The sequence below is a fragment of the Kogia breviceps genome, chromosome 19 (assembly GCF_026419965.1).
Source record: "Kogia breviceps isolate mKogBre1 chromosome 19, mKogBre1 haplotype 1, whole genome shotgun sequence".
Classification (NCBI taxonomy): Eukaryota; Metazoa; Chordata; class Mammalia; order Artiodactyla; family Physeteridae; genus Kogia; species Kogia breviceps.
The window spans coordinates 9,066,091-9,092,098 of record NC_081328.1 but is presented as its reverse complement, the minus strand read 5'-3'; the positions used below and the strand labels follow the sequence as shown (position 1 = coordinate 9,092,098).

Genomic DNA, 26,008 nt, shown 5'->3' with positions numbered 1-26,008 from the left:
ATGGAGAACACACATTTTTCAATGTCAATGAAACATTTATAAATATTGATAAAATATGAAGTTCTGAAGGAAATACCAGATAACCCCAAACTTGAAATTGTATTGGCCACCTTCTCCAACCAGAGTGCAATAAACCAGAAATTTACAAATGTTTAAGTAAAAAAATCCAACCGTTAAAAAACCCCCAAACAGTCCTGAGACTTCCCTGGTGGTCCAGTGGTTGACTCCACGCTTCCGGGCTTTCCTGGTGGCGCAGTGGTTAAGAATCTGCCTGCCAATGCAGGGGACACGGGTTCAATTCCTGGTCTGGGAAGATCCCACATGCCTCGGAGCAACTAAGCCCGTGCGCCCCGACTACTGAGCCTGCGTGCAGCAGCTACTGAAGCCCGCGGGCCTAGAGCCGGTGGTCCGCAGCAAGAGAAGCCACCGCAATGAGAAGCCCGAATGCAGCAACGAAGACCCAACGCAGTCAAAAAAAAAAAAAAAAAAAAAAAAAAGACTCCACGCTTCCACTGCAGGGGGCACGGGTTCAATCCTTGGTCGGGGAACTAAGATCCCTCATGCTGTGTGGCCTGGCCAAAAATAAACAAAACCCCCTCACCAAAACAGTCCTAAATAATTGTTTCATCACTGAGAAAATCTGAATTGCAAACACAGATGATTATAAACAGATGAGAATGTATCATGGCAAAACTTGAAGAATGGGCATAAATGACACCAGATTACTGAGTACTTATGATTAGCACTTATGATTGATATCAGAGACATCTCATAAATTATCTTATATAATCCTCACAACAGATATGGCGTAATGTCTCTGTTGTAAATAGGCACTCATAAAAATTTGCCGAAGGGGGGTATGTGGCTCAGAGAGATTAAGTAACTTGCTTAAGACCACACAGCTGACACCAGTCAAACTGGGACTTGTACTCATGCCTGGCAGACTCTTGTGCTTGTAATTGCTGTGCTACTATCAGCATGATTGATGGAATATGCAGAGGGGAGGAGCCGGTGATTTAAGCTGGCTTTAACCGAAACCTGTTTTCTCAGGCTTTTTGCTTACCTGTTCTTTCTCTCTTTCTTCCCTCTCCTTTTCTTTCTTTCATATGACAAAGGTTTATTGAGTACTTACTGTGCACCAGATATTGTTCAATATGCTGGGGTTCAGTTGGGGAGAGGCAGACAATAAACAAGTCAACAATACATATACAACTTTAGGGAGAAATATGTGTTGTGAAGAAAAAGGAAACAAGATAAGGAGGCAGACTGACAGGCTATTTTAGTTAGTGAGGTCAGGGAAGGTCTCTCTGAGGCAGTGACCTTCAGGAAGGGAGTGGGATTTGGGAGGAAGAGTGTTCCAGCAAAGGCAACAGTAAGTGCAAAGGCCCTCGGGAAACGGGTTTGACCTGCAAAGAATGGTCACAGCAGGCATGTCCCTGGCAGTCCGGTGTTTTAAGACTCTGCACTTCCACTGCAGGGGGCTTGGGTTCTATCCCTGGTCGGGGAACTAAAATCCCACGTGCTGCATGGTGTGGCCAAAAAAAAAAAACTTAAAAAAAAAAAAGGGACTTCCCTGGTGGTCCAGCGGATAAGACTCCACGTTCCCAATGCAGGGGGCCCAGGTTCAAGCCCTGGTCAGGGAACTAGATCCCACATGCTGCAACTAAGAGTTTGTATGCCGCAACTAAAGATCCCGCATGCTGCAACTAAGACCGGGCACGGCCAAATAAATAAATAAATATTAGAACCAAAATAAACACGAGGAAGCGCGGGGAAGACAGGTGTGGAGGGCAAGGGAGAAAGGAGAGTAGAGGATAGACAGAGAGGCAGGAGGAGGAGGAGGAGCCAGCAAAAGGATACCCTAGCAAAGGGGGAGGCAAACCAGGAGAGTGTGCTGTCCCGGAGGCCAACCCAGTGCTTCAGAGAGCGAGTGCATATAACAACTCTGTTAAATGCTGCTAAGAGAGTGAATACTGACCATTGGGCTTGGCATTATCTCAACAAGGGTACTCTTCATCGGAGTGGTTGGGATGTGAATGGAGAAGAAAGGATGACCAGACATTTGAGGAATGCATTTAACACGAATGACTAAAAAACAAACAGAAAAACGGAAATTGCGGGGAATAGATATCATAAGAAGCACTGGTGGAAAGATGGGGAAGTTCTGAGGATGGGAGCATGCAGTGTTGCCATCTGAGGCAAGAAGGGGAATTTCAGAGAGCAGAAGAGAGTATTGAGCAGAGAAATCATAGGATGGTTGGGTGTGCTAAGAGCCCACTTGTGATTTGTTGTTACACATTCAAAGTGAGATTTGTCAGCACACTTGTTTATCCCCAGCCGTGCTCAGTTGCTCAGGGCAAGTCTCATTGTTGGTGGAGTTTGGTTTGATCCTTCTTGCAGTTTTGCAAGGAAAATGGTGGGACAAGAGCATGAAGGGTGTGTGCGAAGGAATCATTATAGGCAGGGACAGTCGGACCTAAACTGGGTGAAGTGGGATGTGAAGATGTGAAGAGGGTGATGGAAAGTGAAAATGTGGACTAAAGAACCTGAAAGGTAGAAGGATTGTTGAACTGAGGACATCAGAGAGGGGACTAGAAGGATGGATAGTAGCGGGGTGCTGGGAATCAGAAGGCTGGAAGAGGTGCAGTTACTGGCAATGACAGGGCTCTAGGGTTTGGCCATGGGAGCGTGTGGCTGAGGAGGGGTGGAAGAGAAGAGGACAAGGAGCTGAGAGGTTGGGCTGTTGGATGGATTATCTCAGTGGATGTCTTAGTTACACGAATGAAGACATGATCAATGATGGAGAAGTAAACATAAGCCAAATGCTTAAGCCCTTGATGAAGCTGGTAGATGTTCCAAGATGGTTGCCACAGGAAGGGTAATGGCTGGTCTAGACTCCTGGCACGTGCTTCAAAGAGGCTGGGGTTTTGGAGGGAGGAGAAATTTTTTGGAAGCAAAAACATACGGTAAGAAAGACAAGTGCCTCATCTCAGAATTTGTGGAATGTGGGAGAAAAGATGTGTCTTCAAAGGGTTGCCAGGGGGTAGTGGCTTTGGAGGAGCATCAAGTTTCTGAGAGCGAGAAGACAAAGGGAAAACCAAGAGAAGAGGTGGATGATTTGGGGGATCTTGTTGATCTTCAATCCCAGAGGGTCCAATGAGAGGATCTGGGGCAGGAAAGGGAGGAGGTAGGAGATTGAACCCAAGAGGGGATGAACAGAGTCATGTGCGGACAAGTCAAGGTGACAGCGGGTATGTTGGCAAGTGTGGACTTCTGGCGTGTTGACAGCGAAAGCGTATGGTTTTGCTTCCTGGGCTCTAGGTGCTGTGCTGTGCTCTTCACGCCCCTCGGCTTTACAGCAGCTCTTTGGCTTCTGTCTGTGGTTCCTGTCTTCTAGGCCTCAGATCTGTGTCCACGAGGCTGGCTTGGGACTAGCACCCCACACAGGCCCATGTTGTCTCCCTCATCCTACGCTTCTACCTCGGTCCCTGCAAACTGCCTTTCTCCTTCCTTGGCCGGAAACTCCATGCGAAGTGTCTCAGGCATATCAACTCCCCGCCCACCAGGGAGGCCCAGACAGTCTTGGGTCCTGCTTTGGTTCCCAGCTGGGACACTTTCTACTTCCTCCTTCCTTTATAATAGAGAAAAATTAGGAACTGCCTAAATGCCCCACTAGGCCAGGTCACATTCATAAAGTAAACGAATATACAGCCATCTGTATAGGCAGATGAGACAAAGAGACTGTCTAATGACATAAAAAGCTGTTCATAACATATTATACATCTATTTATTTATTTACTTTTTTTTTTTTTGGTTGCGTTGGATCTTCGTTGCTGCTCGCAGGCTTTCTCTAGCTGCAGTGAGCGGGGGCTACTCTTTGTTGCGGTGCGCGGGCCTCTCATCCCAGTGGCTTCTCTTGTTGCAGAGCATGGGCTCTAAGCACGCGGGCTTCAGTAGTTGTGGCGTGAGGGCTCAGTGGTTGTGGCTCATGGGTTCTAGAGTGCAGGCTCAGTAGTTGTAGCACACGGGCTTAGTTGCTCCGTGGCATGTGGGATCTTCCCGGACCAGGGCTCGAACTCATGCCCCCTACGTTGGCAGGCGGATTCTTAACCACTGCGCCACCAGGGAAGTCCCCAAAAGCCGTTCATAACATATTGTTTTATTAAAAGAGCAAGCTAGTTAGCATGATGTACAGTATGATTAAAGTTTGTAAAAATATGTACATTTTTGATAAAAGAGACTGTAAACACACCAAAATGGTGACGGTGCTTATCTCTGGGTGTTGGGATTAAGGGCCATTTGAATTTTCTTTTTAGGGTCTTCTGTATTCTCTAAGTTGCCCAATTGTTGCCTCCAATTCGCCTCCCTCACACTCTCCACCCTCTCAAGGCTGCCACCACCACTCTGTTGAATACTCTCTTGTCTTTGTTGTGAAGTACAGGGGACATTTCTTCACCTTGATCTGACCTGGCCTAAGCAGTGTCTGGCACAGCTGAGAACCCTTTTTTTGTTACTGAACCCTCCTGGTTTTCCACTGCTCTCAGCACTTCTCCCTCTCCTAGTTGGCTCCTCTTCCTCTGACCATCCTTACCTCCACCAGGATTCTGCTTTGAAGGCCCCTTCTTCTTTCTAGGGTCCTCATCGACTCTCCTAGTTGTGTGAGTTCCATCTCACATGTCAGTTGCCTACCAGAATCTCCACTGCGAGGTCCCGCGAGCATTTCAAACTTAACAGGTCCCACCCTGAATTCATTACCTTTCTCTCCCACCCCTTCCAACCGCTCTAACTCCATCCCTCCTCTTCCTGTGTCCCTACTGTGAGCACACAGCACTTCCTTTGATCTGGTTGTCCTGGCTGGGAACGTTCAGCTCCTTCTCTGCCCTCCCTTTGTTCCAATATAATTGCTCACCACCTGTTATTTCTACCTCCTCATTAGCCCTAGGATTTAACCTGTTTCCAGCATCAAGGCACCATCAGCTCTTGCCTGTATTGCTACCAAAAACTGCTATAGCTGGTCTGTCTCAAGTGTTACCCTCTCATAGTCTATTTTCCCTCCAGTATAGCAGGAATAGGTTTCTAAAAGTCCTTTAGGGAATTCCCTGGCTGTCCAGTGGTTAGGACTCCGTGCTTTCACTGCCGTGGCCCGGGGTCCGGGGTTCAATCTCTGGTCAGGGAACTAAGATCCCTCAAGCTGCGCAGCTGGAAAAAAATAAAAAATCCTTTAGTAAATGCTGAGTGGTATTACATCCCAGGCACTGTGCTGGGGCATAGTTATAATCAGACAGACAAGGGCTCCCCTTTCATGGAATTCACTTTTTAGTGTGTATTGGAGGAGGAGGGGTAATAAACATAAATAAATGAATGACATAATAAAATAACTGTGATACGTGCTCAAAGAAAATAAAAGAGTAATGTGATAGAGAGTGATGGGGGTAAGGGATCCTCGTAAATTTCACGGAAGCAGGGACCATTCTCTTGTTTTTTTTCCCCACTGCATCTCTAACACAAAGCCGTGTGTGCATTCAATCAGTATTTAGTAAGTGAATTATTAAGGTGGGTAGATTTGTAAATTAAACGTTTTTGTTACAAAAGTACTGTGTGTTCACGGAAGAAAAATGATCAGGACATGGCTTCCCTGGTGGCGCAGTGGTTGAGAGCCCGCCTGACGATGCAGGGGACACGGGTTCGTGCCCTGGTCCGGGAAGATCCCACATGCCGCGGAGCGGCTGGGCCCGTGAGCCATGGCGGCTGAGCCTGCGCGTCTGGAGCCTGTGCTCCGCAACGGGAGAGGCCACAACAGTGAGAGGCCCGCGTACCACAAAAAAAAAAAAAAAATGAGCAGGACAGCAAAACAAAATGAATAAACAAATCCTTAGTAATCCTGCTGCTTGGAGATAACAATATGCTTTCACGTAGGAGATAGCAGGAACTTAGGGAGAGGTTGTTTTTCTGGGCAAGGGAGTGGGGAAAAGTTCTCTTTCCCCTCAATCCACCAGGGACCTAGGCTGCGCTTTTATGGCTGTAGAGGATTTACAACGTATTATCAGGGGGTGCCTACCCTCATCTGGGGTCAAGGAAGGCCTCCCTTCCTAAAGAAGTGAGCTTTAGGCTGAGAAGGAATTAATTGTGCAAGAAAACAGGGAAGTTCCACACTGAGAGAGTGTGGTGTCGTCATTTAAAGCCCCTGGCTCAAGGGTAGAGAGGGGGTCAGGAAGCAGGATGAGATCAGCCTGTGGAGGTTGGCAGCGGCCACATTAAAAGGGCCTTGTCATCTAGATCTAACTGCCAGATTATAGAGCTAAAGAATATAGATGAACAGATTAAAAAAACACCCAGAGGAAGTAATCAGCCAGGTCCAGAATGAGGAACATTCTACAGCACAAGTGATTTAGTTTCTCATTGAATCAGTGGACTGAAAATAAAAAAGGGAAGGAGGTCTGTTACAGAAAAAAACAAAAACACTTACGAGAGATAACCACCGAAAGCCACGTGTAGATCTTATTCATTTCTTGATTGTAACAAACCAACTGTAAAAGCCATTTCTGAGATAATTCAAGAAATTTGAATATGAGCTGGGTATTATGGTAAGATATTAAAGAATAATTGTTAATTTTATTGGGTATGATAATGGCATGGTGGTTACATTTTTTAAAAGCCTTTATTAGTTATAGATGCATATAAGTGAGCTAACTGATGTCTGGGGTGTGCTTTAAAACACTGGGAAACAGCTGGGGGTGTGTGATATTGTGATGTAAGAAATACATATTTTGGTCTTCCCAGGTTCTTGGCTCAAAAGCGTGTAAAACCCTTGGAATTTCCTGAGTGATAAGAGGTGAGAGGAGTGTCTTTTGTTATACATAACAGGCCCCTTTGACTATACCTGAGTCTATGCTAATGAGGTGACTTTTGGTGGGTCCTGTATCAACCCAAACATGCTGTTCTATCCTGCAGCACTTATAAACAAAGATACTGCCCCTAAATTAGTCACTCTCACAATCCATTTTAGTAAAGGTCTTTCAGGAAGCTGATGATACCAATCTACAAAATGAAGCAACTCCTTCACATCTATGTACCTGGTTTCAGTAGATCCTTGGTTTTTGCCTTCCCCCCATGCTGACTACCTTCTAGGTGAGCAGAGGCCTTAGAGGTACTTTCTGTTGTCCCAGCCTAATTATTTACTGGATAGCTTTGAGGCTAGTGGCCCAAACTCAGACTGACTCAAACCCGAGCTTAGTCTAGCACCAAAGTCCAAACCAGAACTCTTTCTAAATTTCATTTTAGCTATTACACATAATCACCAAGGGATTGTATATTTCACTTTTTGTCTTACTGGTTTGCATTTCCTGATGCATCTAGTGAAACAACTTCCTGGGAGTTGAATCCAACTTTAAATTCCATTTGTTACTTTTACCTTTAGTAACTGCGTGCAGCACAGCTGCTGCTCCAGGCCATGGGAGACCACATGGCCACCCAGGAATCAAAGGTTCTGCATCTCCCATCTTTTTATCCTTTCTCCTCTCAAACCACATATTTCTGTGAGCTAGGGCCAGTCTACCAGTCAGAAGTGGTCTCACTTCTGACACCAACTATTAGCTGTTTTTACTAATAGGTGTCTTTTTTGTTTTTGTTTGTTCTCTCACACCAACCAATTCTCCAACTACCCTGACACCAACTGGGTGTCCTACAATTCAATCAATTCTTTTTTTTTTTTAAACAGGGTATGTATGTATGTATTTATTTAGGCTGCGTTGGGTCTTCGTTGCTGCACACTGGCTTTCTCTAGTTGTGGCGAGCAGGGGCTACTCTTCGTTGCAGTGCATGGGCTTCTCATTGCAGTGGCTTCTCTTGTTGCGTACCACGGGCTGTAGGCACGTGGGCTTCAATAGTTGCAGAACACGGGCTCAGTTGTTGCAGCACGTGGGCTCTAGAGCACAGGCGCAGTAGTTGTGGCACACAGGCTTAGTTGCTCTACGGCATGTGGGATCTTCCCAGACCAGGGATTGAACCTGTGTCCCCTACGTTGGCAGGCAGATTCTTTACCACTGCACCACCAGGGAAGTCCCAGTTCAATCACCTCTGACACGAAATACCCAGAGTACAGACTGCTACGGGTTAAGGGCTCAGTCCTAAAAGACTGCCCCCACTTCAGATGCTAATTGCAAGCCCTGGGCCCTCTGACCAACTGACTATAAACTGAGGCTTCCTGTGATCTCCTTCTCAGGTTCAATAATTTGCTAAAATGGCTCACAGAACTCAGGAAAGCAGTTTACTAATTATTACTGGTTTGTTATAAAGGAACTGCAAAATGGAAAAGAGGTATAGGGCAAGGTGTGGTGAGGGAAGAGGGGGTAGCCTGGAGCTTCCAAGTTCTCTCCAGGTGTGCCAGCCTCAGTACCTCAGTGTGTTCATTAACCCAGAAGCTCTCTGAACCCCATCGTTTAGGGATTTTTATGCAGGTTGCTTGGTGATTAACTTAATCTCCAGCCCCGCTCCTCTCCCTTGGAGAGCAAGGGGTGGGGCTGAACGTTTCAGCCCTCTAATCACGTGGTTGGTTCCTCTAGTATCTAACTTCCATCCTGAAGTTAAATAAGGGCCCACCTAGAGTTACCTTATTAAACTCAGGTATGGTTGAAAGGGACTTATTATGAATAACAAAAGGTGCGCCTCTCACCTCTGTCACTCAGGTTATAGAAGCTCTTGTGCCAGAAACGGGGCACGCGGACCAAATATATATTTCTTACATTATCACATTATCACAGGGAGTAATAATACAGTTTGAAAAATGTTGATAATTGTTGAAGCTGGGTGATGGGCACACAGAGATTCATCATGCTGAGTCTTCTGGGTTTTTGTGTATATTTGGAAACTTTGATAATAAGATAGTTATAATAAAAGAGGATGACAGAAAGAGAAGCACCTTACAAGCCATACTAAAGAGTCTGAAATTTTAAACTTTTTTTTGGAAATAATTTTAGATTTATAGGTGGGGTGCAAAGACAGTAGAGTGTTCCCAAATACTCCTCACACATCTTCCTTATTACTTCTGTAACCACAGCGTGTTTATCAAAACTAAGAAATTCGCATTGATACAATACCATTAGCTAAACTGAAAAGTTTATTTGAATTTCTCCAGCTTTTCCATTATTATTATTTTTTTTTCTGTTCCAGGGTCCAAACCAGGATACACTGCATCGTATTTAGTTGTCATGTCTCCTTAGTCTCTTCCAATCTGTCACTGTTTCTTGGTCTTTCTTTGCTTTTCGTGACTTTGATACTTTTGAAGAAAGTCAGGGGCTTTGTAGACTGTCCCACAGTTTGGTTTTGTTTGGTGTGTTCTCTCGGTTAGTCAAAAGTTATGGGTTTGGGGGAAGGATACTAGAGAGGGGATGTGGCCTTATTGCATCATGTCAGGGAGCGTGACGTCAACATGACTTCTTATTTCTTGTAAACCTAGTCACTTGGTGCAGGTGGTGTCTGCCAGGTTTCTCCATTATTTTCCCTTTCTATACTTTGTGATAAGAGTCATTAAGCCCGGCCCACACTCACTGGGATTTTAAAAGTAGAGGAAAGTCATTGAAGGGATTTAAGCAGGGAGTAATGTTTCGAATGTCTGTTTTGGAAGGAACACGAGATATGGTGGCATTTGCAGTGGGACTGGACATAAACTGCTGGATGTTGAGTGACCAGCAGCCTGACTCAGCTGGAGCTGGTTCTTTATGGGACGTGAAGGATGAGAGAAGGTGGAGTCAAGGATGGCCATGAAGTTTCTAACTTGGACAGTTGGGTGGCTGGGGTCTTTCCCTGACTCTAAACCAAGGTTGTGAGTGCCCCTAGGCGGTCGCATGCCTCCTCTGCCCCCGCCCCCTCTCCCCACCAGTGAGAAGCCACTTTCTGTTGCTTGGTCTTGCTTGACTCGGATCCGGTCCCTGCCTGTTACTGGGGCCGGAAAATGCCTTGTCAACACACACATTAGAAGAAGTTTGGGATTACCCAGGAGGGTCAGAATCCCAAGTAAGAGAGGGGACAGCTGTCGAGGAACTGAAGAAAGATGGAAGAAAATGTCATCCGTAAACCCTTTAATCTTCTTTCCATTTAAGGAGCCAGTTATGAGCGTCTGACCCAGCGGTTTCAAACAAGTCACTTTATTTACCTTTTCGTGTTCCGCCAACTGGCCTCCCCCTCGGCCTCGCCTGTTTCGTGTTCCTTTCTGAGGCGTGTTAGGGGAGGGGGTGGACTTCTACCTCTCCGCCCTCACCTCCGCCGGCGGGCCCCCCTCCCAGGTTTCTTTCCTCCTCGGCGCCTACGGGCGGGGGCGGGAGGAGTGGTAGGAGTTGGGGCGGGGGGCGCGGGCCCTGGCGCGGGGCGGACCCAGCTCCCTGGCGGAGGCTTGTAGACCAGGTGGAAGATGAAGGCGTTGCAGTACCTGAGGGAGGCGTGGCGCAGTCAGGGGCGGGGCCAAGAGGCCGGGATTTTCCCAAGGGGCGGAGTTTGTGGGCTCCGAGTTTCAGGGGGTGGGGCTAAACTTAGGGCTCTGCCAGCCCGAGCGTAAACTGGCTTTTTTTTTGCGGAGGGGTTGGGGGCGGGGGCTGGGAAACGAGGAGTTGGAGAGATTTTTGTGAGCTGGATCATCTAAAGAGGGGTGTATGGGCGTTGTCGAGACCCTCCAGTGGGGGTGGTGGGAGTGCGGGCAGCGAAAGCAGGGTGTAGGGCTGGGCCAGGAGGGTCCCAGGACCGTAGAGACGAGGGTATAGGTGAGCCTTTCAGTATGCGTGGCCAGAGAGTAAGAAGGCCTTACCAGGGCATACGGTTGTCCGCCGCTCTGAGGCGAAAGGGGGAGCGGAAAGGGTTGGGCTGTGGAGGGCTGGTGCCCCCTCCCGTGGCCACCGCCATGGTCTGGTCGTCCATCACACAGCCGTACTCGCTGCTCTCGGTGAAGAAGGCCGGCACCCGGAGGGACTGGGGTGGGAGCGGGGCCTCAGACACTCTCAGAAAGGCTCCCAACCCCATGTACCTCCCGAGGACCCAGAGGGACCGGGATGGGGAGAGGCACGAGGCAGGCACAGAGGGGGGCAGGAGGACCCGCTGGCGCACCCCAGGTCTGTAGAGCAGATGATGGGGAAGAAGGGACTTTCAGAAAAGGAGGAGGGACCGGGCAGGAGGTGAGAGAAGGTCCCTTTTGTCCCATCCCCCACCTGTAACCGGGGCAGCGAGCTCAGCCAAGTGTCCTTTAGACCAAAGCCAGAGTTAAATCCTGCGGAGGGAAGGAGAACAGGGAGAAGCTGGCTCCCAGGGCGTCCTCCCACCTCCCCCATGCTCCTACCCCAGGCGCTTACCGATAACCAAGTCAGGCTTGGGCCCCTGGAGCAGGTGGTAGGGCCGTGCAGACACCTTGATCTGCAGGTCCCTGCGGCCCCCCTTCTCCTTAGTCCCAGAGCTGAGCCGTGCTGATACCCCGGAACCAGGACGGACAGATACTTCGAGGTCATCCTGGGGAATTTGGAGTGGGGTGGAGAAGCCGCTGGAAGTTTTGGTACTGGAAGATGCATCAGGTAAGACAGGGGAGAGGAGGCAGGGATCGGAAGGGCAGAGCCCAGCTGGGAGGACAGCAGGAGGGTTAGGGCTAAAGAGCAGGGCCCCCCTCAGCCCTCACCCTCTGCAGGGTAAAATGCTGCTGGTCACTCTCAGGGGGCAGGCTGTCACCCACAAACTGCAGCTCCAGGGCCACGTGGGGGAGCAAGACCAAGAGCTCCTGAAGGGCAAAGAGGACAGATCTGGGTCCCACCCTGTGTCCACCTCCACACCCAAATGCCCAACCCTCAGGCCTGGAGGGACTTACCCAAAACACCATGATGAGGTCAAACTCCTTCCCAGCCTCCACCACATGGATTTTCAGTGACTGTTTGTTCTGGATGTTGAGCTCAGGGACTGGGTGATAAGCTAGCCATGTAAGAATATGGTCTCCTCCTCCCCTCCCTCCTGTCCCCTACCACCCCCCTGGCCCCCCTGCTCCACGCACTCCTCCCCCGCCTCCGCCCTCCTTACAGGACCGGGGCACCAGATGGGTGATGACGTAGTACACAGTCAGCGGGTAGGTGAGAAGCACAGCCATGGGGGAGTCCAAACTGAGGCCCCGCCATGTGTAGTAATCCTGCCACGAGCCTGGGGAGAGTGGGTTACTGGGGAGCTTGCCCCAGGCCTGGACCCCCACCTCTCCTGTCTAATAGCCCCTTTTCTCAGCCACCGAGACTGCTGGCCCTCCAGTCCCTGTCCCTACCCCTAGCCTCCTCAGGGCCCCTCCAGCTCACCAAAGAGGGCCCTGGGTGGATCTGGGGGCACAGGAGGCATCAGAGCAGGCCCATCCCCCTGAAGAAGCTGGTAGGGAGGTCCTGAGAGGATGAAAGAAGAGGAGCCTGGTGTCAGGGAGGTCCCCACCTGGCCTCTTCCTTCTTCCAAAGGAGCTGTGTTCCCTGAGAGAGGGCCTGGAACTGCAGCAGGAGGAATGGGGGAGCTGCTTAGGGATGGGGCTTCTGGATGGGCTGGGCAGGGGTGACTTTTCTGAGGGTTGAGGAGAGGCATGAAATGCCCCGGTGGTGGTGGTGAGGTTTGGTGTGTATGTGGAGGGGTTATCTAGGACCCGGACAACCTTTTGCTCTCCCGTCCTTCCCTCTAGTCTGAGGGACTTATGCCTGGAGAGAGGCCCCACGCACCACTGAGAAGAACGCTGAGGGATGGCGTGCTGCCCCTTGGGTGCCCTGGGGTGCCAGGGCCTGGAATCAGCATGCTGAGCTGGGTCCAGTAGCCACGAGTGAGGCCTCGTGAGGCCAGGAAGGCCTCCTTGTTAAAGGTTTCACTGGTCACCTCTGGAGAAGGATGAGGGGAGGGGTTGAGGGCCTGGTGGCCAGGATTCCAGACCTTGGCTCTCCTCAGTCTCTCCCCAGGACCCTGAGTCTGAGTCTGGTTCTAGTCAGGCAGAGAACCATTAACATTTCTGAGCGTCTACAACGTAGCCCACAGAACCCATATAACAATTCCATGGGTTTTAACATTTGTTAGTCGGCCCATTTCACAGGTGAGGAAATAGCTCTAAGAAGTAAAGCGATTTGTTTCAGGTCACCAGTTAGGGGTGAAGCTGAGGAGCAAGTATTTGAATCCCTACTCCCGAATTCCATAAGTTCTCTCAGGGGCCAGGGCACTCAACCCTCAGCTCCAGAGCTGCTGTGTCCAGCCCCAGGGGTCTAGCCCCCCAGCCCCAAATATCCAGCACCCAGGTGGGTGCTGTTATTCCAGGGATCTAGATTCCAGCCCCAGGCACTTAGCCTTCAAGCCCAGGACCCTGTTCCCAGGCACCTGGAGCCCCAGTTCCAAAGACCGGGTCCCACTTTACCCCACCCGTCCTGACCTCCTTAGGGTACCTGCGGTGTAGGTAAAAGGCAGAGTTGCCAGTTCTCCGGCCCGCTCCATGAAGGCCGCAAGCCTTGGGCACCAAAATCGGTGGCTCACGTCATCTGGGCGTCGCTTCCAGTCAGCCTGCAGACAAGCCTCTCCACAGTACAAGACAGCGTCACACTGGGGGCTGGGGTCACACGGGGTGGGGGGGGGGTGGGCACTCAGTGTTAGTGTCTGTAGATCCCCTGTCTGCTGTCCATCTGTCCTGCGTTTGCCCGTATGCACTCAGTCAGTCTGTACTCTCTCTGCCTGTAACAGCTTTTTTGTGTGTGTCATCTTCTTGTTTCCCTGTCCCTCACTCTGTCTGTCTGCAGGGCCCCCTACCAGCGTGCTTCCTCTCTGTTTGCCTGACTGTTGGGGTCTTCCTTCCGCTCGCTCCACCTCTGCAGGCTGCTCACCAGGGGGTTAGCTTCACTTCAAAGCTATGCCTGTGACAGACGTGGCAGGTGCGAGCCCGAAGGGATGCAAAGGTGAAGCCGGGCCGGGGACCCCATGTCCGCATCGGGGTCTTGGCTAGCTTCACTCTCAGCCTTGGGACCAGATTCTCCAGCTCCCTGAATGGGGGTGGAGACGGCATCAGGCTGGGGGGCTCAGGAGCCCAGGGCCCCAGGCTTCCCCACCCTCTACCAGGTTTCTGTACCGATGCAGCTGGGCGTCTCCCACGGTAAGCTTTCGGGGCTTTCGGGGGCCTCCAGAGCCCATGGGGCAGGCCATGCTGTGGCAGAGGAGAGCATAGGCCCGAGGAGCCAGGTTCTGTGTCCCTGAGCCCCTGCCTGCACTCCCCTGCCCTCCATCCATCAGCAGGTCAATGCCCAAGATGGTGCCGTGTTCGTCCGTCACCAGTAGGAGGCAGGAAAGGTGCAGGGGGGCCGCCTCTGGGGGAAAAAGGGAAAAGGCGGGGGCGGGGGCAAAGACTGTCAGGGTCAGGGATACCAAATCAAATGCCCACGGGGAATAGGAGACTGAGCGAAGGGGACTAGGTAGAGAGGGCATCTGCTGTGGGGACTTTACATTTTTCTTGAGAAGGGGTAACTCCAGCCTTCTGGACGTTTTTTCTTTTAATGTTTAAACGTTGGCTCAGATTTAACAAACAACATTGGAGATCAATGAAGACACCTTTTTAGGCCAGATTGGCCTGAGGGCCACCCATTTGTGAGTCCTAACTGGATTCCGAGGGGCAGAGGAGGGCTTTGAAAGGGGAGTATGCCTGGGTGGGGGCAGGGCAGGGCCAGCCCTGGGTTCTTACCCCTCCTCTGTCCCTTCCTCCTCTCAGGCCCTGGTTCGTCCTCTGCCCTGTCCTCCTGGCAGCCAACCTCGCCACCTCCTGCCTCCTGCTTGGCCTCCCCTGGGGGTTTTGCTTCCTGTGGGGACTCCCTGCTGGTAGGGGCTGGCTCCGCATCCTCCTCTGTTCCTACTCTCTCGGTGCCTGCACCCTCCTCCTCTCCATTCTCTTCTTCTTCCTCTTCCTCCTCCTCCTCGCCGTCCTCCAGGCTGACAAAGCTGACATAGGGGCTTAGGTCCCGCAGGTGGAGTGGGAGCTCGTCTCCCAGGAGCCGGGCAGCCCCCAGGCCTGGTGCACGGCCTGCCTCTGCCCCTTGCCCCAGGCTGACGCCCACACTACGGTTGGGCAAGACGTGGAGCACCCAGAGGGCGCGGTCCTGGGGCAGCCTCCTGATCTGAGCCTCCAGCTGCTGCCGGCAGCCCTCCAGGCCGGTCCCCACGGCCCCACGCTCGGCCACGAACTTGCGGAACCAGCCAAAGAGGAGGGCAGCGAAATCAAGGAACTCGTCCCGGTATCCGGACACAAACTCCATGTCTTCAGGGGCGCAAGGCCTGGGCCCAGACAGAGCAGAGGGAGGATATATGGTGAGAGGGAGGCACTCGCGAGAGTTTGGGGCTGGCTCATAAAATGGGGGAGGGTGTGGGTTTGAGGGTCGCTTAGGGTGGAATCTATGGACGAGTGTTAGGAGTGAGAAAGGAGTTTGCAGGGCTGAGGATGGGAATTCAGGGTGAGAATGGGGTCCAGACGTGAAAGTGGGTGATAGGGTTAAGGATGAGTAGTCGGGAGGGAGATGGTATTTGGAGCTCAAAATTTGAGGCTCAAACCCTCAAAGGTAGGGTTTGAGTTGAGGATAGAAGTGGGAGAGGGCTAATCCTATGGGCAAGGGTTTGGTGAGGAGGGAAGAGTTTTGGATCCGTCTGGGGCGTGGAAGGAGGGGGACAGGAGCTAGGGCATCTCTTCGGCTTGGATAGGTTTGGCGGTGGGCCCCGGTACACCTAGCCCCCTCCCGTCCGGTCCGCTACTCCGGTACCTGCAGCCGCCACCACTTTTCAAAGGTAAATACCTCGAGGTGGGGCGTGACGTCAGGCTGCCCGAGCCCCGCGCCGGCTCCTCGGGTTGCCACGCCCCCCCCCCGGGTCTTGCGCAGCGCAGAGGCGCTCGGGGCAGTCAGCGTCCGTGCTGCTGGCCGCGCGCACTCGTCTGCCGCGGTCACTCCGGCCATGTGACTGCATGCGTGACTGGATCCCGGTGCGCCGGACCCGAGCCCGGAAAGTGAAAGCCTCTCGAAGGAGGAGGTCCAGCCGACTGACCTGCGGAGGTCGGGCGGGCGGGGCTGGCATCCCCGGGCCGAACCGGATCAGCCTAGTGGGCAGTGCCCGCCTGCCGCACCTGGCCCTGCAGCCTGGACTTTCTTCCGCCTTCTTCAAACATTCCTGGCTGCCCCCTCGACGGGGCTCTGGGTTGGGGGCGGGGGCGGGGGCGCAGGCGCTCCGCCTCCCGGAGTTTCCCCGCCGCCCCAGGCCGGCGATCACGCGGCTACAACGGTGCTGACCGCGCTTAATCGGTTCGAGACGGTGAGGGCGCCCAGAGGGAGGCGTCGCCACCTCGCGCCCCGCCTCGGCCGGGCCCTGGTGCCGACCGCCGCTGTCTCCCGCAGAAATCTCAGGCGTAGCGGGAGAAGGAAGCGAAAGCCATTGAGAAACCGGTTGGACGTCAGGCTCCGGAGCACGTCTGGGAGTCAGGCAGGGCGAGGCTGGCCCGAGATGATGCTGGGCTGGGAACTCCGGTTCCCCTTTCTCCTACTCTTTCTAGCGCGCCACACGCCTCCAGGTTCGTCAGGGGCCCGGCTGGTGCCCAGATCCCCGAATCCGGGGAAGGGGATGGGGGGCACGAGGGCCGCGGGGTTGAGTTGGATAAGTGGGGAGCCAGGGTCCCCAGGGCAGCCGGGGCAGGGGGAGGGCCAGCTGTCTGGGGTTGGGGACGGGCTGGGGAACAGCAGGGTCCAGGTGTGATTATGGACGTGTTTGGAGAGTGTGATGTGTGAGTTCAGCCCTGGGGGTGGGAGGGGCTCAGATCCCCGGGTCTAGGGGAGAGGCTGCAGTGGGGCTGTGGGTTGGAGGCTAAGTTTACCGCTGCGTGAGCCCCTGAACCTGGGCACCTGTGCTGACCACCTCGGTCCCGCTCAGGCGATGGCAATGAAGGTAGCATCGCTGGAAGTTGTCCCTGTAATAGAAGAATTTCTTCCCACTCCCCTCCTAACGATCAATACATGGGACATCTCCGAAAATACCTGAAAGCCTATCAACACTGCTCTAACTACGTCAGGTAATCCCACCCGCCCCTGGGAGCGCAGAGCCTCCGGGTGCCTCCAGGACCCTCTCTGGTCAAACTTGAACTCCTTCTGGGAGGACCCCTAGTCCCTTCTATAGTCCCCATAACATTAGATTATGTTTGCCCTAATTCTCCACACCTTAGTTTCCCTGTCCCGCCTGGAACTTCCCAGTCCCAGCAGAAACTGCTGAATCTTGGCAGTGACCTCACTTCTTTGGAATGAGGAAACAGCTGGGGAAGGGGGGGCGGAGACTGGAGATACGTCGTTCCTTACAGGTTCCAGCTATCCTTGGGAAATGTGTGTGGAGGCAGCAGTGACGGGTGGGTCCAGGAACTGATGCGCTGCTTTGATCGTGAAGGTGAGCGCTTTCTCCCTCCTCCCCAGGCTCTGTCTCCAGGGCTCGGCCGCCTCCACCTTACACTTTTCTTTGCCTCAGCCCTTTCCCCGTTGACACCTCGCATTCCTATTCTGTGTACTTTCACTTCAGTCCCTGTTTACCAGAAATCACTCACCATCACTTCCAGGATTTTTGCCAATTCATCCTATCACCTGTGCATTTACTTAAAGTTTTCCTTGAAATCAAGGCACTATTTTTATTTTCCAGTAATTTATTATGGAAATTTAAAGACATATATAAAAGTTGAAAGATGTGTACAGTGAACATCCATATGCCCACCACCTAGATTCTAGAATATTTGATTTTTATATTTTATGTGTGTACATAATGAAGCAAGTATATTTTATATTTTACAATATCGAGCTACAGCATTTTAACTATATTTGCTTTAGTGCACACCCATCTGTCTGTCCATCTCTCTATTCCTCATCAACCTGCCTAATATTTTTTGGTGCACTTCCAAGTAAGTTGCAGAGGTGACTATACTTTATCCCCAGACATTTCATCATGTATATTATTAAGGAGGGTTTTATATTTTATTGTTCCTTTTTTTTTTCTTTTGAGGTAAAATTCACAAACAATGAAACGAATAAATCTTAAGTACACAGCCACTTCTGAAAAACTTAATGGCAACTAGTCCTAAGCAGGAACACCTGTGAAGTCACAAATTTGATAACGCTGGTTGTATTTTTCTCCTAAAATAAATACACAACCATTAAGACACAAAGTGTTCAGCTAAAGACACAAAGTCTCAGCTAAAGTTGTCTTCTGTAGCATTGGTGGTACCCATACTGCCCTTTGGCTACGTAGACCTACCTTATTCATTTACTCTTTCTGGCTACTCTGGCCTTTAGTGCTAAAATTATCCCTGCTTTACAGCTGAAAGAAATGAATCCCAGAGAGGTTAAGAGACAAGGGGCAAGGTCACAGCTACTTTGTAGTAGAGCCCGGCTTCCAACCCAGGTCTCCCGACTTCCCAGTTCAGAATGCATGCTCGCCCCACGGGTTCCATGTTGTGGTTTGCTCACTTCCATCTCCCCATGTTTTCCCTCTTCCCCTGCCTTTCTTTCCGGGCATTTAGCTGTTCCCTTGATGTTCTCCTTGACCCACCACCCTTCCCTCTATCTAGTTCTTCACCTTATCCCCTCATAGCCCTGATTCCTCACTTCTTGCTTCTTCAGAATGTGGACGTGCTCATGCCAGGAGTGTGGCCCGCCAGGGACATGTACCTCCCCGCAGCACCCAGGTTCCTGAGCCCACAGAAAAGACACCTTCAGCCACGGGTACTCCTGCACAGAAGTACCTGCCATCTACCCAGCAGCCTACCCAGCGGCCCACCCCTCCAGAAGAAGCACCTTCGTTGGACAGAAAGCTCATCCACACCAATGAGACTAACGCTTACACTTTGGGCCACCGTCTGGGGGCAAGGCCTGGGGCCAGGGGGAACCAGAAGCAGCTGGAAGAAAATGTGGCTCCTGCAGCTGGGACATCAGCCATGGTGCTGGTGCTGTCCCTCTTGGGCATCGTTTTCCTCCTCACTGGAGCCCTGCTCTACATGCTGTGCAGGAAGAGGAGGGAGCAGTCACTGCAGTGTCCTCCAGGTAAACTGGGCCTCTGAACCCCTCCTCCAGGGATCCAGAGCCTCCTTGGCAGGGATCCTGCCCACAGTAGCTCGCAGGCCGGCAAATGTGGAGGCTGCCTGCACCATGGACAGCAGGTGATGAGGGAAGAGTCAGCCAGACTACAGAATGGGGAGGGAGGGAAGCCACCATAGGCCCAGGGACCAGTGCATGGCCTTCAAAGGCAGGCAGTGCTTGAGCAACACCAAGATGGCAGCTAGAGCAGACGAGTGGGAGATGAAGCGATGGAAGAAGGTGGGAGCTATTCGTTCAATTCACACGTCTTTATTGAGCACCTACTGTGTACCTGATCTATAGTCAATGTTTTGGAATCTGACTCCCCAGTTCAAGCTATCACCCCTTGCCCCCCACTCCCCCGCCCAACTTCCACTGATCTCAGAGCTCATCTCTCAATCTCTTTTTATCTTTTCCAGATTTGCACCGTCATTATGTGCATGTGGCAGCAGACACCAATGCTTAAAGAATGGAAGCTTGTGAGGGCAGATTATGATTTATTCAGTATCAAATGCAGTTAATATACTAGAGCAACCCCTGGCACATGGTAGGCACTCTCTACATATTTGTCGATGTTAAATACACAACTAACCAGCCACTGCCCTCTCTTAGACCTTCCCTCCATTTTTTTTTTTCTATGCTGTAATGTAAAGTCACCTCTTATACTAGATATCATGTACAAATTCTATACGTGGCTTTTAAAAAAAATTTTATTTATTTATTTTTGGCTGTGTTGGGTCTTTGTTTCAGTGCGAGGGCTTTCTCTAGTTGTGGCAAGTGGAGGCCACTCTTGATCGCGGTGCGCGGGCCTCTCAGTGTCGCGGCCTCTCTTGTTGCGGAGCACAGGCTCCAGACGCGCAGGCTCAGCAGTTGTGGCTCACGGGCCCAGTTGCCCGCGGCATGTGGGATCTTCCCAGACCAGGGCTCGAACCTGTGTCCCCTGCATTAGCAGGCGGATTCTCAACCACTGCGCCACCAGAGAAGCCCCTATACGTGGCTTTTTAACTACTAAAACTTATTTTTATAATTATTGACTCTTCTTTCTGTAGACATTGGTCTCATGCCCTTGCCCCCTTACCATGATTCCTGGCTTCAGCTTCTCTGCTGATGGCCACCTGACACCTTCCCCCTCAGCGCATCCCCCAATCCCTGCCAACCTCCTTGTCCCAAGTACCTTGTGTCTTGTCCTTGTCTCTTCACACCACAGCAGTGTTCCTCCCCAACTTCAGCCCTCTCCCACTTTCCCACCCTCCCTCCTCAGCAGCTGCCATACAGCCTGGTTTTACTTCCTCAACCCCTTACATCACCCATATATGCCCCAGTGAGAGTCTGAGCTCCTTGTTCTTAGTGTTATTGTTTTTATTATCAAAACCCTTAGTTCTCATTTTATCTTTTCCAGTGAACAAAATGTGTCTTCATTGGTCCAAGTCTGCCAGAAGCCTGGGGTAGGGACCTGAGGAAGTGGGTTGGGTGTCTTGAGTCTCTGTCTCTCCTGTTCTGAGCTTGTCAGCGCTCGGCGAAGTGCATGGCCAGAGGAGCTAGGGCACGGCCATGCACGGGCTTGGTCTTTAAGGTTCTCCATTCCCACCTTTTGTGCCTTTGTCCTCATGGCTTCTGACCAGCAGCGCATGTACGGGGCAGCCCATGCTCTCCAGGTTCTGTCCTGGGGTGTAGGTGGAGCTCTCCTGCCAAGCTTTTCACCTGCTTGGCCTAGTTTTCCAGCATCTGCTCACAGGTTCGAGCCACCTCACTGAGCTTGAGACGAGCATAGTCCACTCGCTTCAGGGCCATCTGACAGTCCTTCCTCGAAGAGTAGCTGGAGCCCTCATGGGGCTGCCCTGTGGCCACCTACAGGACATTCAGATTGATCAAAGAAGCACCCCTCCCCTTTCTCATCTCCCCAACCAGGCATCAGGTCTCTTGCCTCATTTCTTCCCTGAGTCTGAATTTGCTGTGCCACATGGTTAGCTGGATTACCTAGGGCATATCACTGAATTTCTGTTGACCTCATCTGTAAAATGGGCATGACAGCAACTAACTACTTCCTAGAGTTGTTATAGGATTAGATAATGCAGAGTGTCCGGCACACAGTAAAAGTTTAGTAAATGGTAGTTGCTGTTATAATGACCTCAGAACCCTTTCAGTCCTGTTCCTTTTCTCAGGAGGTAGCCATGTGGGGCTCCATACCCTTGAGGTCAGGTCAAGTTTCTAAGAGCATATCCTGTGGCTTTCATATTGTTTACACACCCTCTCCCAGGACTTCCCCATCCAGTGGCTCATGTAATGCAACTCAGTGACATAGGAAATCTACCCTGGAAGGGTGAGGTCCTGTCAGGGTCAACAGGCCTGCTGGGTAGGGCTGGTCTTGCTTGGCTCCGGAGACCAAAGCTCTGCCCGGGACTCCTGAAGGCTAAGGCTAAGGCAGAGAGCTGGGGTGGGCGTGTTGCACGGTCCAAAACACACACACACACACACGCGTAGGACGTTCCAGCACACACACACACACACACACACACACACGCGCGCGCGCGCGCGTAGGACGTTCCAACACACACACACACCTGAGTGAGATAGCGGATCTGAGCCGACAGCTCCGCCTCCACGTGCTGCACCGACGCGGTGAAGGCCGCTGCCTGTCGGTCTAGGAGCCGCTCATTGGTTTTTTCCTTGGAAAGTTCCAAGATCACTGTACCTGCCGGGGTGGAGAGTAGGCGGGGCTATCCGGAGACTGCCAGTATAGCCGCGCCCCAGAGCCAGCCCCACCCACCCCTGCACCCACTTAGGATCCCTCCCAACCCCACTCCCAGTCACCGGTCGGCGCATGTGCGCACGGTCGGTCTAGCTCACGCTCTCGCTGACGCTCCTCTGGTCGTCGTATCCCGAACCTGCATTCTGAAGAATGGCTCCAATTTCCCGTTCGATGTCTTCCAGGGCGCGTAGTCTCTCGTTCGCCAAGCTGTAGGTAGCCATCGTTACTCTGGGATTCTCTCCTTTTGCTAAATGCTGCGGAAAAGTGCCCGGAAATGGCTGTCGGTGTGCGCCCGCGCAGAGCGCGCCCCTTAGCTAACACTACAGTTCCCGGGATGCTCAGCACCGTCTCGCCTTTCTCGGTTCAACTGGTGAACTACAACTCCCAGGGTCTCCTGCGCATGCTCAGGTCTGCGCCATCGCCGCGTGACCACCTGTGGTAAGAGGCAGTATCGAAATATTCACGCCCTTCAAACCTGTCCACCTTTACGACACTGTCCTGTGGCCTGTGTTTAATTTCTTCTACAAGAATTTAGTGAGCGTCTGCTGGGTGCTAGGTGATGATGGTGGGAGCTCTGGGGTATTACGGACTGGACAGCCATGGACCCTGTGTTTGCCTGTCCCACTCCGCCACCTACCGGAGCCTGGGGAAAGCTGGACTTGGTGAGTGTGACCTTATTCGCCCTAGCGATTCCCCCTGAACGAGAGTCCTGAAACACTGACTGTCAGTATATTCCGAGAAGCTGGCTCCTATCAGCCTTTTCCCTCTCTGATCGCCTGTTAATGTGGTTGGCTCTGGGGATACAAAGGTGAGTGAGGTGGACTCTCACGTGATAGTGGGATAAATGTTTTCGTTAGGGCTACCCCCAGGGTGTGTCTCTGGGAACACAGAGAAAGGATTCTGGGAGGAAATCCTGCTTGAACTGAATCTGAAGGGTTAACCAGGTGAATGAGAGCTTGGAGTGGAAAAGGGGAAGGCACAGGCAAGCGCATGGTGGTGTGAGGGGGCTGACACATTGGAAGTCCAGCAAGGGGTTCAGTTTGACTGGAGTGAACGCAGTGCGGTGGTGGAGACTGCAGTGAGGAGCCAGATCAGGAAGTGGCTCGCAAGCTAGGAATTTGGACTTGAATTTGGAAGCATTTGGGAGCCTTTGAAGGATTTCCAAGAAGTGTATTCTGACCAGCTGTACCTTTTAGGAAAGATCAATCTTGACAGTTTATGGCAGATTGAGAATGAAGCCAGTTTGCACAGGGTTAGCAAATGAGTGGAGACTTTCAGTTAAACTTGAGGGATCTAGCGTTTAACTTCACTCTTTTGCTAAATCCTGGGAAGATAGCAATAAGGGGATTTTAGAAAGGAGTCAAGGAGAGAGAGGAGTTAATAGCAAAACTTTAAATGGAAACTGCAGGACAGAAGGGTGTGTGGTAACTGATTTAGCAGTGAAGTGGTAATTAAGCCAGCAGTGAAGAAAGCTTAGAAGCAACTTTTTTTTAAATTTAATTTAATTTTTTATTGAAATATAATTGATTGGCTTAGAAGCAAGTTGATTTACCCTTAAATCAGTGGCTGTAGGAAGTACTAAAATTAGGATTATTTGAAGTAGTTAGATCCCCCTATCTCCTCTTTTATATCCTCATATATCTTGGCAGCTACTCACCCCCAAATCATCAGATTGCTGGAGGTTTCTCTGTTGGAGATGGAAACCAGAGAGTCTTTGGCATGGAGGGCACCTGGGCATGACTGTATTTAAAGCAGAGATTGAGTGAAAGTTTATTTACTGAGTGGTGGCTTCTAGAACTCTGGCAGCCAGGCTTTTACCTTCCAGGTCAGAGACTGGAAGACTCTCACCTGGGGAATTTGACTATTCAGAGGAAAGATCTAAGGGTGTTAACATCAGGGGTTCTCCAACAAAGCAATTAGCCGGATCACCCCATAGCGAAACCCACAGTTGATAAGTCCCAACTGTGTCCACAGATCTTCTAGTCAACTTCTTAGCATGTCACCCTTAAAATGAGCAGACATAAGACAAAAGATTTCTAGATGTTTGCAGAAACTTTCTAACATGGAAGGCAGAGACCAAAATAAACAGAAAAAAAACCCAAACAAACAAACCAACCAAAAAACCCCCACCTTCGATGACGTAGGGTAAAACTTAAGGCAAAAAATATTGATGCGCTTAGGTCAGAGATACTATAATAAAAGATTGAATCCAAGAAAACACACTTGAAAAATAAAACCATGAGGGAAGGAATGAAAAATTGAGCAAAAGGGTTGAAAGAGAAATGGAAGCACTCTCCCAGCAAGTAAAGCAAAAAAAGAAGATGGCACATAGGAAAGACGACGTGAGAAAATTAGAGAATCAGTCCAGGGGGCTTAGATTCTCTGAGAACAGGGAAAACAAGGGAAGAAAGGACTTGTGTTTCTAGATGAAAAGGGCCCATTAAGTTCCCAGCATCAAGGCACATCATGAAATATCAGAACACTAGTCTCACAGAAAAGGGTCTTACAGAAGCTTCCAGAGAGAAAATAGACCACACGCTAAGGAACAGCAATCAGAATGGTCTTGATCCTCTGAATACTAACACTCCACACTAGTGGAGCAGCGCCTTCAACGTTTTTGGGGAAAGTGATTTCCAACGTGGAGTTCTGTACTCCGGCTGTAGTAGGGTGAAGGCTGAAGATGCAGTGGCTCGACCAAATAGAACTTAACTTTTTCTCAGAAAACAGTTTGGTGTGGATAGTTCAGTGTACTCCACCAATCAGACCGAGCCCAAGGCTAGCAAGCAGTGCAGCTCTGCCATCCTTTAGGCTCTTATGCTCAAAAGTATGGTCTTCAGGCCACAGCACTGGCATTACCTAGATGCTTTTTAGAAATGCAGGATCTCAGGCCCCACCACAGACCCGCTGCATCCGTATTGTGTTTGAACATCCCAGGGGATCTGTGTACACAGTATACTTTGAGAAAGGCTGCTTTTCTCTTCCAGGTGATCTGTATGCACAGTAAACTTTGAGAAACGCTGCGTTGCTCGGGGACATTGCTGTGTGCAGTGTCAAAACTGGGTTGCTGCCCTCCGTGGGTTGCAGCTGGCAGGAAGGCAGAAGAGAAAATACGGAGGAGGCACACGTGTCTCGGAGGTCGGGCTCGGGAGTGGCACCTATAATTTCTACTCACATCCCTTTGAAGAAAACTCATTCACGTGGTCTTACCGGCTCCGGGGTTCTGGGAAATCCAGTCCTTACCTAGGTGGCTCGCTATTGTTCTAGCACCATGGCAGAATAGGTTTTAGGGGATATCTAGACTCTCACAACAGCCCAACTATCAATAATGAAGATGGAATGAGGACATTTTGATATGTACAAGGTCTCAAGTTTCTCTTTTAAATACCCTTCTCGGGAGGTGACCAGAGTTAGACCCAAGTCAGAAGGCTCCTGGAGAGAGATTTTTCAAGGAGATGGAAGAGATAACACCTATTTTGTTTTGAATGAATTGAGAGGATACATAGATTTTTGGAGGAGAGTATAGAGCAGAAGTAATGATAAATCAGAGAATAAGCAAATTTAAAAAATGATAGTTATTCAGGGAAAACAGTTGTGCAGGAAGAGGAAGGTAATCATAATAGACCACATGACGCAGCTATGGGTAACATTTGCAATAAATCCTGGATGTTGATCTAACCCCGATTGATAGAATTCCCTTGGGAGAGCTTCCCATGTTGGGGCTGGGGGGCGAAAGGGCTCTCAGGCTTCACCTTACATGGCAGGAAGCCCGTAGACAATGCTTAAAATAAAAATCAAGAAGTAGCAAAACAAGCCTGTTGTTTAGGGATGGAGGTAAATGCCAAAAGAAACATCGAACGGAGGTGAAAGTAATTGCCTCTGAGGAGAAGGAAATTGCAGGGGGAAGGAGTTCACTTTTTCTTGTAATAGCCCTTGTAGTCGTATCTGACTCCTTCAACTACATGGATATAGCAACTTTGAAAATAAAAATTAAATAAACATGAAAAGCGAGAGAGGAGATAGACTTTACAGTGAAAGAGCCCTGAGTGCGGAGGAATGTATTTTCTTTGGTTTCCTTACTTTATCCCTCCCTTTTTCCCTCCTTCCCTCCCTGCTTTCCTTCCTCTCTCCCTTTCATGGAAGAGACTTGCACGGGTTTATTTACCATGGA

General features: G+C 50.8%; 4 protein-coding genes across 10 annotated transcripts in view; 2 read left to right on the top strand and 2 right to left on the bottom strand.

Annotated features, from left to right (window-relative positions):
* The first annotated feature begins 9,622 nt into the window (after positions 1–9,622).
* CXCL16 (C-X-C motif chemokine ligand 16) lies at positions 9,623–19,812 on the top strand. Of its 6 annotated transcripts, XM_067020982.1 has the most exons (8): positions 9,623–9,740; positions 11,427–11,549; positions 12,671–15,312; positions 16,386–16,558; positions 16,915–17,053; positions 17,336–17,418; positions 18,639–19,058; positions 19,511–19,812. In XM_067020982.1, exons 4-8 carry the CDS (start codon positions 16,492–16,494, stop codon positions 19,555–19,557), a joined length of 756 nt encoding a protein of 251 aa, XP_066877083.1. In that variant the 5' UTR covers positions 9,623–9,740; positions 11,427–11,549; positions 12,671–15,312; positions 16,386–16,491; the 3' UTR covers positions 19,558–19,812. The 6 variants fall into 6 exon arrangements, with proteins under 6 accessions (XP_066877083.1, XP_066877084.1, XP_066877082.1 ...); XM_067020983.1 differs by lacking the exons at positions 9,623–9,740; positions 12,671–15,312; XM_067020981.1 differs by lacking the exons at positions 9,623–9,740; positions 11,427–11,549; positions 12,671–15,312 and adding an exon at positions 15,870–16,046.
* On the bottom strand, positions 10,061–15,275 carry ZMYND15 (zinc finger MYND-type containing 15). Of its 2 annotated transcripts, none has more exons than XM_059047946.2 (13): positions 14,693–15,275; positions 14,087–14,321; positions 13,845–14,000; positions 13,413–13,573; positions 12,708–12,860; positions 12,306–12,386; positions 12,043–12,159; positions 11,837–11,925; positions 11,651–11,749; positions 11,334–11,487; positions 11,193–11,251; positions 10,796–10,956; positions 10,061–10,423 (listed from the first exon to the last, which is right to left on the bottom strand). In XM_059047946.2, the coding sequence occupies exons 1-13, from the start codon at positions 15,258–15,260 to the stop codon at positions 10,252–10,254; spliced, it is 2,205 nt and encodes a 734-aa protein (XP_058903929.1). In that variant the 5' UTR covers positions 15,261–15,275; the 3' UTR covers positions 10,061–10,251. The 2 variants fall into 2 exon arrangements, with proteins under 2 accessions (XP_058903929.1, XP_058903930.1); XM_059047947.2 differs by having other exon boundaries at positions 10,252–10,423; positions 11,193–11,296.
* A 617-nt stretch (positions 19,813–20,429) lies between the features above and the next one.
* MED11 (mediator complex subunit 11) lies at positions 20,430–22,141 on the bottom strand. The gene is made up of 3 exons (XM_059048010.2): positions 21,977–22,141; positions 21,653–21,783; positions 20,430–20,939 (listed from the first exon to the last, which is right to left on the bottom strand). Exons 1-3 carry the CDS (start codon positions 22,059–22,061, stop codon positions 20,802–20,804), a joined length of 354 nt encoding a protein of 117 aa, XP_058903993.1. The 5' UTR covers positions 22,062–22,141; the 3' UTR covers positions 20,430–20,801.
* A 105-nt stretch (positions 22,142–22,246) lies between these two features.
* PELP1 (proline, glutamate and leucine rich protein 1) overlaps positions 22,247–26,008 on the top strand; it is a 46,714-nt gene continuing 42,952 nt past the window's right edge. Inside the window, exon 1 of the mRNA XM_067020973.1 lies at positions 22,247–22,502. Coding sequence (XP_066877074.1) covers positions 22,440–22,502 — 63 coding nt within the window. The 5' untranslated portion in view covers positions 22,247–22,439. The remainder of the gene's footprint in view (positions 22,503–26,008) is intronic.